General features: G+C 54.1%; 1 protein-coding gene across 1 annotated transcript; it reads right to left on the reverse strand.

The window, feature by feature from the left end:
• Window positions 1-12,241: 12,241 nt before the first annotated feature.
• On the reverse strand, window positions 12,242-13,424 carry LOC119281861 (probably inactive leucine-rich repeat receptor-like protein kinase At5g48380). Its single transcript, XM_037562275.1, has 2 exons — window positions 13,326-13,424; window positions 12,242-13,208 (listed from the first exon to the last, which is right to left on the reverse strand). The coding sequence occupies exon 2, from the start codon at window positions 13,182-13,184 to the stop codon at window positions 12,324-12,326; it is 861 nt and encodes a 286-aa protein (XP_037418172.1). The 5' UTR covers window positions 13,185-13,208; window positions 13,326-13,424; the 3' UTR covers window positions 12,242-12,323.
• Between the last annotated feature and the right edge of the window lie 2,310 nt (window positions 13,425-15,734).

Genomic DNA, 15,734 nt, shown 5'->3' on the forward strand with positions numbered 1-15,734 from the left:
CGCAAACATGGAGTGACACAAACAACTTGTCAGCCAAATCTTGCAGTTTATAACTTCCAGCGTCACCTGATCAAAACTTGCGTAAGAATACTTGATCACTCTACTTGGAAAAAGAAGAAATAATTTACTCAGAAAACTCACCAGTCGATCGATACAAAGCAGAAGCAGCTACCTGCAATAGTTGAAAGGGCACAACTCTTAGGCCCTGTTTGTTTGGGCTTTTGCTTCTGCTTTTGCAGCTTTTCCACTTTAGCCGAAAAGCTATAAAAGCTCCTAAATAGGTGCTTTTGGAGCTTTTATGGCTTTTGAAGCTCAAATAGGTTATATTGATTCATCAAAAGCCAAAAAAGCTTCAAAAGCACCTATTTAGGAGCTTTTATGGTTTTTTGGCCAAAGTGGAGAAGCTGCAAAAGCAAAAGCAAAAGCCCAAACAAACAGGGCCTTAAAGGGACAACTCCTCCACTGGAACACATACTTTTTCTTCATCCAATTAATTCCTCGCGGGTCCTACTGAATGGGAGAGTAGCTAGCACAAGGAAGAAAGATTGACCAGCTTACGATCCCACCCTAAGCAAGTAAGCAGTCAACGAAACTCGACACCAAAGAGAAAATAATGGTAGAACTTTCTGCGCTGATGCATCACATCACCGATTTTTTTTTCAAAATGGAGGCATAAGCTTGTGCTCATCCATTAATTAAGAAGGAGAATGGAGTTTGTTTTTTACACCACACATATTACATGAGGTCCATTACTCTCCCGACATTATGCTACCCAATTTGTGTGCACCTGCAGTAACCCAAAGTCTAGCTTCTCTTTTGATGGTGTCGAAGATGACCGGCGCAGGTGTTGACTTGTGCCTGAATATACGAGCAATTCTCTCATTCCAAATGGTCCACCCAACTAGCATAGTGAGGGATGCCATGGCCTTTCTATTGGGGATGTTGCTTCCAGACATGTTTCTCCACCAAAGCGAGAGAGAGTGCAAATTGTCCCAAGTTGACATGTCAATCATATGGAGACCAATCCAATTTTGAATGAGGTTCCAAATCCTAAGGGTGAAGCGACACTTGTAGAAAAGATGGGCTCCATTTTCTTGCACACGCTGGCAAAGCGGACATAGTCCACAATTTTGCCAACCCCTCCTAGCGAGTCTGTCAGCCGTCCAAATCCTATTATGGGTTGCAAGCCAAGCAAAGAATTTCACCTTCGGCGGAGCCCAAGCGCCCCAAATGTAGCAGTGGAAGGTGGTGCCCATAGATCCAATGAATTGTGCATGATAAGTCGATGCCGATGAATAAAAACCACTTGTTGAGTGCTTCCAAACTATCTCGTCGATGGCATCCTCGCGTAGGTGGGTGTGGCGAATTTGCTCCCAAAGTGTGAGAAATTGTCTAAGGTGCTCCATGGTCAGAACCATATTTTTTTTAGAGAAAAGGCATAGAGCCCGACTTCAAATTAATGAAGCCATCAACCGGCCAGGGATACAGTGGTGTTGATACAAGGATACAAACTTGAGACAAGTAGGAAAAGTAGACAACAAGAACTAAGATGCTATAGGCCCTAGCACAGCTGCCATTGAAGAAAACAACAAGCTCAAGTCTAAGGTGAGCTCCACGCCGAAGAGGATCATCGCGAGTAGAGGTCGTAGAGGCGCACCAGACGAAGGTTGAGAAGGACACCGCCACAGGAATGAGCATTGTCGCACATGTCAAGCCAACCAAGCTGAGAACGGGGGAGAGAGCACCATCTCTCCACACAAGTTGCCAGAGGGGAGACCACCATCTCCACTCACCCCAAACCGGAGCACCACCATCGGCCAGCAACCTCACAGCGGCTCCGAACAGCGAACCACAACAACGGAGGCGGGACTGCGACCTCACACCCAACACCGATGGCGCCCAGCAGGAAACACACCGCCGCCGCCGACGCAGATGACTCAGAGCACATCCACTATGCTCCACCCATCCCAAGGCGCCGTCCTCAAGAAGATCACGACGCCGGAGCGCCGCTGGAGGAGTCCTGGATTAGGGGGTGTCCGGATGACCGGACTATGACCTTTGGCCAGACTCCTGGACTATGAAGATACAAGATTGAAGACTTCATCCCGTGTCCGGATGGGACTTTCCTTGGCGTGGAAGGCAAGCTTGGCGATACGGATATGTAGATCTCCTCCCATTGTAACCGACTCTATGTAACCCTAGCCGTCTCTAATGTCTATATAAACCGGAGGGTTTTAGTCCGTAGGACGAACAACAATCATACCATAGGCTAGCTTCTAGGGTTTAGCCTCTCCGATCTCGTGGTAGATCCACTCTTGTACTACCCATATCATCAATATTAATCAAGCAGGAGTAGGGTTTTACCTCCATCGAGAGGGCCCAAACCTGGGTAAAAACATCGTGTCCCTTGTCTCCTGTTACCATCCACCTAGACGCACAGTTCGGGACCCCCTACCCGAGATCCGCCGGTTTTGACACCGACATTGGTGCTTTCATTGAGAGTTCCTCTGTGTCGTCACCTTTAGGCCCGATGGCTCCTCCGATCATCAACAACAATGCGGTCCAGGGTGAGACTTTTCTCCCCAGACGGATCTTCGTATTCGGCGGCTTTGCACTGCGGGCCAATTCGCTTGGCCATCTGGAGCAGATCGAAAGCTACGCCCCTGGCCATCAGGTCAGGTTTGGAAGTTTGAACTACACGGATGACATCCGTGGAGACTTGATCTTCGACGGGTTCGAGCCGCAGCCGAGCGCACCGCACTGTCACGATGGGCATGATCTAGCACTGCCGCCGGACAGTGCCCAGGAGGCCGCCCCAGTGTTCGCTCCGACCCTTAGCTCGGAGTCGACTGAGCCAATCGAGGACGGGTGGCTGGACACCGCCTCGGGGGCTGCAATCTCCACAGTGATCGAGCCGAACACCAGTCTTGTCCTTTGCGAAGCTCGTGACTCCAAGGTGCCGGACTCCGAACCTTCCGCGCCCTTGCCGATCGAACCCGATTGGGCGCCGATCATGGAGTTCACCTCCGCGGACATCTTTCAGCACTCGCCCTTCGGCGACATTCTAAATTCACTAAAGTCTCTCTCTTTATCGGGAGAGCCCTGGTCGGACTATGGTCAGCAAGGTTGGGATGCAGACGACGAAGAAATTCAAAGCCCACCCACCACCCACTTTGTAGCCATTGTCGATGATTTAACCGACATGCTCGACTTCGACTCCAAAGACATCGACGGTATGGATGCCGATGCAGGAGACGACCAAGAACCAGCGCTTATAGGGCACTGGAAGGCCACCTCGTCATATGACATATACATGGTGGACACCCCAAAAGAAGGGAATGGCGACGGAACAATGGAGGATGACCCATCCAAGAAGCAGCCTAAGCGCCGGCGTCAGCGGCGCCGCTCTAAATCCCGCCAAAGCAAAAAACAGCGATTCTGGCATGGGAGATAATAACACCCCGTACAGTGCCGAAGACAACCCCCTCCAGCAGGATTCAGCACAGGAGGATGGAGAAGCCAGCCCTCATGAGAGATCGGCAGACAGAGAGGTAGAGGACGATAATTACATGATTCCCTCCGAGGACGAGGCAAGCCTCGACGACGACGAATTTGTCGTGCCTGAGGATCCCGGTGAACAAGAGCATTTCAAACGCAGGCTTTTGGCCACGGCGAGCAGCCTCAAGAAATAACAGCAGCAGCTTAGAGTTGATCAAGACTTGCTAGCCAACAGATGGACTGAAGTCCTTGCGGCCGAAGAGTACGAACTCGAATGCCCCTCCAAGAGCTACCCAAGGCGCAGGCTGCTACCCCAATTAGAGGAGGAAGCACGTAAACCTACATCACCAGCGCACGACGCGGCCTCTAGGCCACCTCGTGGCCGCGACAGAGAGGCCTCTCGGCCATCCACTCAAGCCGCACCCCGCCGTCGCTCAAAAAATACCAAGGCATGGGGAAATGCGCCAGACCCGCGAGACATATTGGAGGACAAGGCAAGGCAAACAAGATCGATCTACGGATCGCGTGGGCGCCCCACATCACGTGACGATAACCGTCATGCCGGATATGACAAATACGGCCAGGCCGAACACAGCAGACAAAGCCCAGTACAGAGGCGCCGCACACCCACTATGCTTCACAGATGAAGTAATGGATCATCAAATCCCCGAGGGTTTTAAGCCCGTAAACATCGAATCATACGATGGCACAACAGATCCTGTGGTATGGATCGAGGATTATCTCCTTCATATCCACATGGCCCGCGGTGATGATCTACACGCTATCAAATACCTCCCACTCAAGCTTAAAGGACCAGCTCGGCATTGGCTTAACAGCTTGCCAGCAGAGTCAACTCGTTGCTGGAAGGACCTGGAAGCCGCATTCCTCGACAATTTTCAGGGCACCTATGTCCGACCACCTGACGCCGATGACCTGAGCCACATAATTCAACAACCAGAAGAATCGGCCAGACAATTCTGGACACGGTTCCTAACCAAGAAAAATTAAATAGTCGACTGTCCGGACGCAGAGGCCCTTGCAGCCTTCAAACATAACATACGAGACGAATGGCTTGCCCGGCACCTAGGACAGGAAAAGCCGAAATCCATGGCAGCCCTCACAACACTCATGACCCGCTTTTGCGTGGGAGAAGACACCTGGCTAGCTCGTAGTAATAACATGACCAAGAGCCCTGGTAATTCAGATACCAAGGACAACAATGGCAGGTCGCATCACAACAAGCACAAGAGCCGCATTAACAGCGACAATGCTGAGGATACGACAGTTAATGCCGGATTCAGAGGCTCTAAACCCGGTTAGCAGAAAAGCCATTAAAAAGAAATACTCCGGGCCCGTCCAGTTTGGACCGAATACTCGATCGCTCGTGCCAGATACACGGCACCCCCGAAACACCAGCCATTCACACCAACAGGGATTGTTGGGTGTTCAAGCAGGCAGGCAAGTTAAGTGCCGAAAACAAAGACAAGGGGCTGCATAGCGATGACGAGGAGGAGCCCCGGCCGCTGAACAATAGGGGACAGAAGGGCTTTCCCCCACAAGTGCGGACGGTGAACATGATATACGCAACCAACATCCCCAAAAGGGAGCGGAAGCGTGCACTCAGGGACGTATATGCGTTGGAGCCAGTCGCCCCAAAGTTCAACCTGTGGTCCTCCTGCCCGATCATTTTTGATCGAAGGGACCACCCCACTAGCATCCGCCACGGCAGGTTCGCCGCATTGGTTCTAGACCCAATCATTGACGGATTTCACCTCACTAGAGTCCTCATGGACGGCGACAGCAGCTTGAACTTGCTTTACCAGGATACAGTGCAAAAAATGGGCAGAGATCCCTCAAGGATTAAACCCGCAAATACGACCTTTAAAGGCGTCATACCAGGTGTAGAGGCCAACTATACAGGCTCAGTTACACTCGAAGTGGTCTTCGGATCCCCGGATAATTTCTGAAGCGAGGAGTTAATCTTCGACATAGTCCCGTTCTGCAATGGCTATCACGCCCTGCTCGGACGAACCGCATTTGCAAAATTCAATGCGGTGACGCACTACGCATACCTCAAGCTCAAGATGCCAGGCCCTCGCAGAGTCATCACGGTCAATGGAAACACCGAACGCTCTCTCCGAACGGAGGAGCATCCGGCGGCCCTCGCGGTGGAAGTACAAAGTAGCCTCTCAAGGCAATTCTCCAGTCCGGCTATTAAACGTCCGGACACCGTCAAGCGCGCCCGAAGTAACCTACAAAAAGACTGCCTGGCACGTTCCGAGCAAGCGTAGCAGTGCGACCCCAACCCCAACCCTCGAGAAATTGCGAAACCAGTACTACGCGTACATAATTACGCCCTAGAAATACCATGGGCACAAGGGGAGGGGCACAACCATGGCACGCCCAACATGCTGCTCAACCGCACTAGGGGCTCCAAATTTTTTCATTCTTTTTTCTTACTTTCAGGACTCCACTCTCCGGAAGGCCTGTTCAGCAGTACAATTGCCGAATACACGATGCAACAGCCAGGGAGGCAGCAACCTACGTCGAATGTCCAGGTGGTCTCTATAACGAGCTAAATACTTGCCTTACATAAAGTCTCGCAGCTTGCCCCTGGAGGGGGACATGTCAAATAATCCCATCTCTTGCTTATCGCACTATTTGTATCATTCTGCTTTCACAGCAACCTTTTAATAAACAATACCTAGCTCTCGTCTATTATTGCACTCATTTTTTATGTAAATATGTTCAGTTATGACATTATGCAACCGTACACTTTGGTACGGCCAATACACCAGGGGCTTAAGTACCCCAGAATATGGTGTGAGAAGTCCGAACACTCTAACGAGTGCGGCACCCCGAACTTATAGCATTATATGCATCAGCTCCGAATCATGTCTTGGGTCAATAGTTGGGTTTGCCCGGCTCCCATGTTTTGGTACCTTACATTCCGTTATATCAGCTAAGGTAGCGCTGGGAGAACTACTGCGATTGTGCCCCAGTTGAGCTGGGTTAAGCACCTCAGTAGAGAAAACTAAAACTGACCGTCATGATAGGGCGAGAGCCGGTCGTTGTTCGAGAGGTTTTCGAGTCCCTAAAGACTCATGCCGCTTAGAGCGAGGAGCTGGCTTTGTCCGGCCTAGGCGTGGATAGCACCCCGAAATCGGTCTTCCGAATACTAGGGGCTTCGCCGAAATTTAAAATTATAGAATTCTATGGCTAAGTGAGAGTGATAAAGCATTATAGTCCGATTGCCTTGTTCGTTGTGCTGAGCGCCTCCCTCGAAGGACCCAAGAATGGGAACAAGAGCGCTCAGGTTTATCCCGAACACCCCAGCACTCGTGGCATGGGGGTAGAAGCCAACGACTCGCATCTCCCAGATTTAATAAACGCCCGCACAGAAGGTAATATTTTAAATTCAAAAAAGCGTTGCTTAGCGCATATGAACAAGTTTTCAGCGCACAGGATAACACGAGCGAGTTTACTCAAAAATTACATCCTTGGAACACTCATTTGCCACAAGGCAGGCACCCTTCAGGACGCCCTCATAATATAACTCAGGCTTGTGATGCTCCTTCCCCTCCGGTGGCCCATCTGTCACCAGCTTCTCAGCATCCATCTTGCCCCAGTGTACTTTAACACGGGCAAGGGCCCTACGGGCGCCTTCGATGCATATGGACAGGTATCCACCAGCTGCCTCACCAGCCCAAAGTACCTCCCAGGCAGGACCTCCCCAGGCCATAGCCGGCCTATAAGGCCCTTCATGGCCTATTCGGCTACCTTATGGAGCTCGACCAGCTGCTTCAGCTGGTCGCTCAAGGACACCGGGTGTCTGGCCTCAACATACTAGGATCAGAACACCTTCTCCGTCGAGCTCCCTTCCTCGGCTCGGTAGAATGCGGCAGCGTCGAACACACTGCGGGGCAGATCTGCGAATGCTCCTGTAGAGCTCCGGACTCGGGTAAGTAACAAGTAATTCACTTTCACGTGCTTGCTTTGCATAAAGAATGCCTTACCCGCCGCTATCTTCTTCATCACCTCAATTTCCTGAAGGGCTTTTTGGGCTTCAGCCTTGGCAGATTTGGCGCTCTCAAGGGCCGAGGCAAGCTCGGACTCTCGAGTCTTTGAGTCAAGCTCCAAACTCTTGTGTTTTTTCACAAGAGCATGGAGCTCTTGCCGCACCTCCTCCGCCCGCGCCTCTTGCTTTTCTCGCTCGGCGCGCTCCACGGTCGCATTGTCTTTGGCCTTGGACAGCGCCTCCTTCAGGGTCGCCACCTCGGTTGTGGCCCTTGTAACACTCACGTTGGTCCGATCACTATTTGCAACCAGGTATTTTTATATACTTACATAAGATACTACTTACCTTCCTTGTCCTCGAGCTGCTTCTTGGCAAGGCCAAGCTCGTTCTTGGACCGCTCGAGGCTCTGCTTCAATGCATCGACCTCCGCAGTCAGTGCGGCAGAGGTCAGCAGCGCAGCCTGCATTCCCATATTGACACACTTATGTTAGACTCCTGCATATATCTTTTTAGATCCTCGGTCCGGCTTTTCTTTCCGAACACCAAACTAAGCATCAGGGGCTACTGTCTATGCGATAATATTTTTACATGTCTTAAATACATACCTTAAAACCTGTTAGAAGGCTGGCACAGCCTTTTGTCAGCCCGCTCTTGGCGGACTGAACCTTCTGGATCACCACACTCATAATAGTGCGGTGCTCCTCGTCGATGGAGGCGCCTTTAAGCACCTCCAGCAAATTATCCGGTGCCTCCGGTTGGACGGAGGTCACCAGCGTCGTGGGTTTGCCCTTCTTACGAGGGGGCCGCCTGCCGGACTTCGGAACCACTGAAGGTTCCAGTGCGGTGTCCGGCCTGGGCCGAACTTAGAGCCCCTTGGGGTTTTATCCCCTTGGCACCTGGAGTCCGGTAGGTCGCCTTGCGGCGCCTCCAGGACCACCTCCTCCTGGCTTGGCCCCTTCTAGGACTCCACCTCGGCATCGTCCGTAGGGCGAGGGGAGGTAGAAGTCGGGAGTGAAATACTATTCACATCCGACGAATCCAGGGAGCCGCTCGATGAGGCATCGAGCCAGGCCTTGGGCGGACTGCATGATTATATTCGGCGTCAGAAGATACTGTGCAATAAAGGAGCGCCATGAGTTATTCTAGTATCCGGATACTTACGATTTTGCCACGGGCTTGGCCCTAGATGGCCACTCCTCTCCGCCGCCGTCGGCGTTGGTGGAGTAGTCTGGAAGAAGGGTCTTTACATTCTTGGACCCTCCAGCCTCCCCAGTTGGGGCGGCCTTCCTTTTCTTTCCTCCCCCCATTGGAGGGGGAGAGGCTTCTTCTTCCTCCTCCTCATCTTCGTGGGAGGAATGCGCTTCGGAGTCGTTGGGCAATGAATCCGACACCACCAGGCGCCGGGAACTCTTTCGAGTTTCCATGGCCTTCTTCTTGGCCTTCTTCTCCGGCACCACGTGAGGTGCCGGAACCAGCAGCTTCGCCAAGCGGGCATCTGCTGGGCCTTCGGGCAAAGGAGCCGGACAGTCGATCTGTCCGGACGTCTTCTGCCAGTCCTGTCAAAGGAATGGGAGCTTAGATCCCGCATAGAGTCAAACTATGAAAAACAAGTATCCTATAAAGGGTAAAACAAGCTTACCGCGCTGGCTTGGCGCTTCGTGCAGAATCCGCGATCCTCGATAATGGGAGGGGGAACCTCGGAGCCCTTGAATAGAACCTTCCAGGCGTCCTCGTGCGTTGTGTCCAAGAGCCTGGACAAAGTTTGGTGCTGGGCCGGGTCGAACTCCCACAAGTTAAAAGCCCGTCGTTTACACGGGAGGATCTGGTGGAAGAGCATGACCTGGACTACATTGACAAGTTTAACCTTCTTGTCCACCAGGTTTTGGACGCAGGTTTGGAGTCCGGTCACCTCTTCCGAATTACCCCACGACAGGCCCGTCTCTTTCCATGAGGTGATCCGTGTGGGGATGCCGGATTGGAATTCGGGGGCCGCTGCCCATTCAGGGTCACGCGGCTCGGTGATGTAGAACCACCCCGATTGCCACCCTTTGATGGTTTCCACAAAGGAGCCCTCGAGCCATGTGACGTTGGGCATCTTGCCCGCCATGGCGCCTCCGCACTCCGCTTGCCGGCCGCCCACTACCTTCAGCTTGACATTGAAGGTCTTCAGCCATAAGCCGAAGTGGGGCTTGATGCGGAGGAAGACCTCGCACACGACGATAAACACCGAGATGTTGAGGATGAAGTTCGGGGCCAGATCGTGGAAATCCAGGCCATAGTAGAACATGAGCCCCCGAACAAATGGGTGGAGTGGGAAGCCCAGTCCGCGGAGGAAATGGGGGAGGAACACCACCATCTCATGGGGCCTGGGGGTGGGGATGAGCTGCCCCTTGTCCGGAAGCCGGTGCGCAATGTCGTTGGACAAGTATCCGGCCTTCCTCAACTTTTTGATGTGCCCCTCCGTGACGGAGGAGGTCATCCACCTGCCTCCCGCTCTGGACATGGCTGGAGAAGGTTGAGGTGGGAAGTGCGGACTTGGGCGCCGGAGCTCGAGTGCGGAAATGGAGAAGCGAAGGAGGAAGAAGGCATATATGGAAAGGGTGGATCCTTATCCCCTTATATGGGCGGACAAAACTATGTACCCCCACCAGCCTGGTAAAAATCGCTTATCTCCCAAGCACTGTGATTAATGGCACAGTTGGGTTACCCACGCCCGTATTAATGAGAATCCCGGAATAAGGGGACATGATCTCTGCTTCGACAAGACGTGCCAAGGAATCCACCTCGCTAAACGCGCTGAGGTGGGACAGTAAAACGATTCGAATAAAGGCTTGGCCGTGGCATGATGTCACGCTGCGGAATACGTCAGCAGATTAGATTTGTAAAAATATTATTCTCTCTACGGTGGTATGTGGAACTTATTTTGCAGAGCCAGACACTATCCTTGTGTTCAAAATCTTCTATGAAGTATTCGGAGGAGGAACCCGCCTTGCAATGCCGAAGACAATATGCGCGCCGGACTTGTCGACATTGAAGCCTGGTTCAGGGGCTGCTGAAGGAGTCCTGGATTAGGGGGTTTCCGGATGACTGGACTATGACCTTTGGCCGGACTCCTGGACTATAAAGATACAAGATTGAAGACTTCGTCCCGTGTCCGGATGCGACTTTCCTTGGCGTGGAAGGCAAGCTTGGCGATACGGATATGTAGATCTCCTCCCATTGTAACCGACTCTGTGTAACCCTAGCCCTCTCCGGTGTCTATATAAACCGGAGGGTTTTAGTCCGTAGGACGAACAACAATCATACCATAGGCTAGCTTCTAGGGTTTAGCCTCTCTGATCTCGTGGTAGATCCACTCTTGTACTACCCATATCATCAATATTAATCAAGCAGGAGTAGGGTTTTACCTCCATCGAGAGGGTCCGAACCTGGGTAAAAACATTGTGTCCCTTGTCTCCTGTTACCATCCGCCTAGACGCACAGTTCGGGACCCCCTACCCGAGATCCGCCGGTTTTGACACTGACAGCCGCCGTCACCCGGCCACAAAAGGCCAAGGTTTTCACCCGGGATTTGGTGGAGAAGGAGGTGGGGGAGGAGGGGAATCGAGCGCCCCCTCAAGAAGGGAAACGGGGCTGGAGCCGCCGTCGGCGTCGAGGTCGACGAGAGGTCGGCCAGAGGTTTCCCCCATCCCAAGCCAACCCCCACCATGCCCACAGGCCGGCCGACTCGGCAGCCGGCGAGGACGGATGGCTCCGAGAAGAGACGCCGGGATCCAGATCTGGCGCACCTACCGGAGCAGAGCACGCCACGAGGAGCCACCGCCGCCCAACTGCCGCCCACGCGACCGGAAGAGCCGGCCAACACCTGTAGCGCCACCCGCCGGACAAGGTCGACGCTGCCATCGCACCCGGGGCCGCCGCCCCGACGTCCAGAGCTCCCTGAGAGAAACAGGGCAGCACAAGCCTCGCCGCCCCCTTCATCAGCAGCCACGCGGGGCGCCGGCGACTACCTCGGGAGGCGGCGGGGAGGGAAGGGAAGGAGGGAGGGGGCTAGGGGATCTATGGTTCGTCGCCCTCGAGTCGTCCGCAAGGGGGCGGCGCGAGAGCCTGGGGGGAGGGGATGGTCAGAACCATATTGAGGTTTATCTTGCGAATCCAAGCATCATCCGCCAAGGCCTCCTTGACTTTCCAATTTTTTCGCGAGGAGGCCAAGTAAATGAGAGGAGCAATGTCCTTCGGTTTCTTTCCATTGAGCCAAGGGGAACCCCAAAAGGGGGCAATGGCACCATTGCCAATTGAGATGATGGTAGAGGCGTAGAATAGGTTGATGTCCACCTTGTCGCATGGGTTCCCCATACCCACCCAAAGCTTGTCCGGGTCTTTCACTCATACCAAAGCCAACGCAAACGCAAGGCCCGAGCAACATCACCGATTTATGAGGCTAGAAAAACTAAGACATATGAGAGAGACATCTACAACTTTGTCAAGAGCAAAGACAGTGCTTCTCCTGGTCCTAGTAGGCACTTGGATTAATTCAGGATCAAACCTGGACTGGTTAATTACAGTTTGAAAAACACTTGGTATTGGGCAAAGCATGGACAAGATCAGATAAACGCACATCAACATGAGAAGTTTCACAATTTTTATTATTTAATTGGATCGTGAGATATTCGTAATATTCATCAGAATGTAGATGTATTTCACTCTTGTGACCACACACACGACTTGTTTGCCCACATATTTACCACTGAATTGACCAACAAAGGCAGTTGGCGCATTCTCTAGCCCAATGCTCATGTACACGCTGTCACCCACAAACACGAAAGCTATACGGCTGGAGCCTCCCACAGAACAAGAACTTGTGCGGAAAGTAGAAGGCCACCACGAACCCAAAGATGAACCCAGCCGATGCCCTGATGATGGACGCGTCGTTGATCCTGTGCAGCAGCTTCTGAATCCGGACAAACATCTCCCGAATCCGAACAAGACGGACGTGTATCCGCACCCTGAACCTCTTCTTGCACTTCTTGTCGAGCGGCGCCCCGCAGAGCCCCGGGTTGCCCGTGAAGTTGGCAGCCGGGAAGCTCTGCAGAGTGTCCGGGACAGGGCCCGACAGTGAGTTATCGGCGACGTTGAACGAAATGAGCTGCGAAGCGTTGCCCAGCTGCGCCGGGATTCCGCCGTCGAACTGGTTGTGCTGAAGGGCGAAGGTGCTCAGGTACGTCATGTTGGCGATGCTTGCAGGGATCACGCCCGAGAAACTGTTGTTCGAGAGGTCCAGGTAGGTTATGTACGGCGTCTGCTCGAAGATGTGTTCCGGGAGCGGCCCTGAGAAGTTGTTGTCGGACATGTTGAGAGCGGTCATGAAGCTGCAAAGCCGAAGGCCTTGTGGGAATGGACCTCCGAGTCCCAGGCTGCCGAGACTCAAACTGAGAACCCTGTTCTGATCAGGGTGCCAGCATTCCACGCCGGTGAACCCGCATATGTAACCGTCGATGCCGTTGTTAGAAAAGCTCCATGAGCCTTCGAGCACGCCATTAGGATCGATCACCGACTGTTTGAGGTCCTTCAAGCATTGGACGTCGGAATCACTGATTCCATGGCCAAAGTACGACGAAGAGCTGCTTAGGAGCAACAGCCAGACGACCAACCTCGTGTAGCCATGCATCGCAGAACCTCCTCCCGGCCTCACCTGCTCCATCAAAACACACACCATCAAGGATACTCTGTCATATCACTTTGTGTTCTTAATAAAATACGAAGTATTTCCGGACGAAGGGAGTACGAGATTACGCGAAAACAGCAGTACCTTTGCAAAGATGTCTCTTGACAAAATCGTGGTGGCGGAAATAAAAAGTTGTAGCTCCTGTGAACTCAACGAATACGTAGCTCGCAGCTGTTCGCTACTTTTGCAGCAAGAAAGCAGAGCTAGCCAGCCCTGGTAGAAATAGCCTCCGGACAAGACGCGGCATGGCCAAGAGACCGACCCTGAGTCAATAGCCTCCGGTCGCCAGAACGTGTGGAGAGCGGCAATCACTACATCTCTGGACGAAATGAACGTTGCGGACGGCAGGCCTACCTTGTGACTCGTGGTTACTCTGGTTCTGTTCTGCCACGCCGACGAGTCGACGACAGATATTTTTAGCATTCGTTGTAGACAGTGGATACGCTGAAGTCTTAAGGCGTACTTCAACATCACTCTTTTTCGAGTTTCCGTTGCTGTCAGCTTAGACTACCGCGGCTACTTACGAAGTCCTAGTAAGGGTGCAAGCAGTGTCTCTCTTTGTCCCGTGAAACTATTCGATATGCTTATAATTACCTCATCACCGCTCTAGAATTAATACCGCTCCTTGTGATCCGAATTAATTGGCATATTGTATAGAGGCTACATCAATTAATTCGAATCGGAGAGAGTACTATATTTATATGTCTATTATTTGCCAGAACGTTGTTTGAGAGGTTCGGTAATGCAATGTAGCAAGCAAATGCTGCAAAATGTTGCGTGCCTTGTCGTGCTTGCAGTTACCCTCATCAACAATACTGAAAAAGTCTTTCGCCCCGCTTTATATATAAAGCAATGACCGACCACAACTCAGATACAAACACACGCCACCCCCAACACACGTACACACCCAAGACTGGATACATAGGCGCTGAGCGCAGCAACACTACCCCTAGTACTACAAGAGCAACCGGAGCCCTCAACCGTGGACACGCCAACGTGAAGAGAAGAAGCCGCATATGACGAACTGTGTGCTCCAAGGCGGCGCCTTCAGGAAGGTTACCACGCCAGAGCGTCGTCACCGCCCGACCCGAGGATCAGAGTTTCCCCTGGAGCAACACGACGGGCAATGAGAGCCGTGACGACGCCTTCAAGAAGGGAGCGAGCTTCGCCGCCGCCAGTCCATCCGAAGATAGATCAGATTTTCACCCCGGCCAACACTCACCACCACCGAACACCACATCCCATTGACCACGCCGCCCACACGGCCATGACCACCGGGCAGCACCTAACCACGGGCTCTGCCCAAGAGCACCGTGGAGCCACCACCAGGGCCGCCGCCCTGGCATCCAAGACCCGGACACCACCTCACTCGAGACCCACCGCTACCCCAACCAAAGATACGAGCGGAAAGGAACCGCCTTTCGCACCCCTGGGCTGCCCCCAACGCCGAAACCCAAAGGCCGGCCAAAATTAGCCTCCATCGATCCATCCTGCTACCGGACACGAGACGAGCACGGTCCTGTTGCCGGGTGCGAGACGGGCATGATCATGCTGCCGGGCGCGAGATGAGGTCAGTCCTGCTACCGGGCATGAGACGAGCTCGGTTCTGCTGCCGAGCGCGAGACGAGCGATGGACCGTAGTCAAGGGAGGGCCGAATCTTCGACGAAGGTAGCAACCAGACGACGAGGAGAGGGCCGAAGGTCGAAACGGGCCGCCTACAGACAAACCGACGCCGGAAAGCCAGCCGCCGCCCCAGCCGACCCGCCGAGCTGCTGTGGAGCCGGCACGACGAAGCCACCTCGCCGTCGCCACCCACAGCCGGGACCGCAGCCACGCCGGGCCGGGGCCCCAAACCCGCGCCGCCGAGCGGAAAAAGGCGAAATCCGGCCGGCACGCAACACCACCACCGCCACCAGGCCGCCGCCGTCGAGCGCATCAGCCCCTGTGCGCCGCCGGCAGGCCCTTGCCGCCTCAGCCCGCGCCGCCCGCAGGAAGGAAGCACAGCAACACCTCAGGCCGCCGGACGCTGGATCCCCTGCCAGCCACCGGACCCGGCCCGCGCTCGCCACCCAAGGGCGCCTGGAGGAACAGCTGCACCCCCCCAGCCAGCCGCTGAGCACACCCGCACCAGCCCCCGCAAGGACCAGCGCCCGCGGAGCACGCCACCGTCGTCAACCTCCGCCGGCGCCGCCGACTGCAAGCCCCTGTACCAGATTGATCGGATCTGGGCAGAGCCTCGCTCGCGCGCCACCTCCCGAAATGGAGCACCGCAGCCGCTGCGTTTAGCCAGGCGCTCGACGCCGCCGCACGGCCTCCGGCCGCTGCACCACACGCCCGCCGCCACGCCACAGGGCCCCGCGGCAACCCCGCGCCGCCACCAGGAGTCGCCGTCCTGCGTCGGCCACTCCGAGCAGAGGAGAAGAAGGGGCCCCACTGCCACCACGCCAACCGGGCTTTGCCCGTTAGCGCCAGCCGGCGGCGGGGGAGGAGGG

Source organism: Triticum dicoccoides, chromosome 3B (genome assembly GCF_002162155.2).
Source record: "Triticum dicoccoides isolate Atlit2015 ecotype Zavitan chromosome 3B, WEW_v2.0, whole genome shotgun sequence".
NCBI classification, from domain to species: Eukaryota; Viridiplantae; Streptophyta; class Magnoliopsida; order Poales; family Poaceae; genus Triticum; species Triticum dicoccoides.

Bases quoted from the DNA above. Each gene is read 5' to 3' on its own strand.
- LOC119281861 (XM_037562275.1), bottom strand. From the start codon at position 13,184: ATGCATGGCTACACGAGGTTGGTCGTCTGGCTGTTGCTCCTAAGCAGC.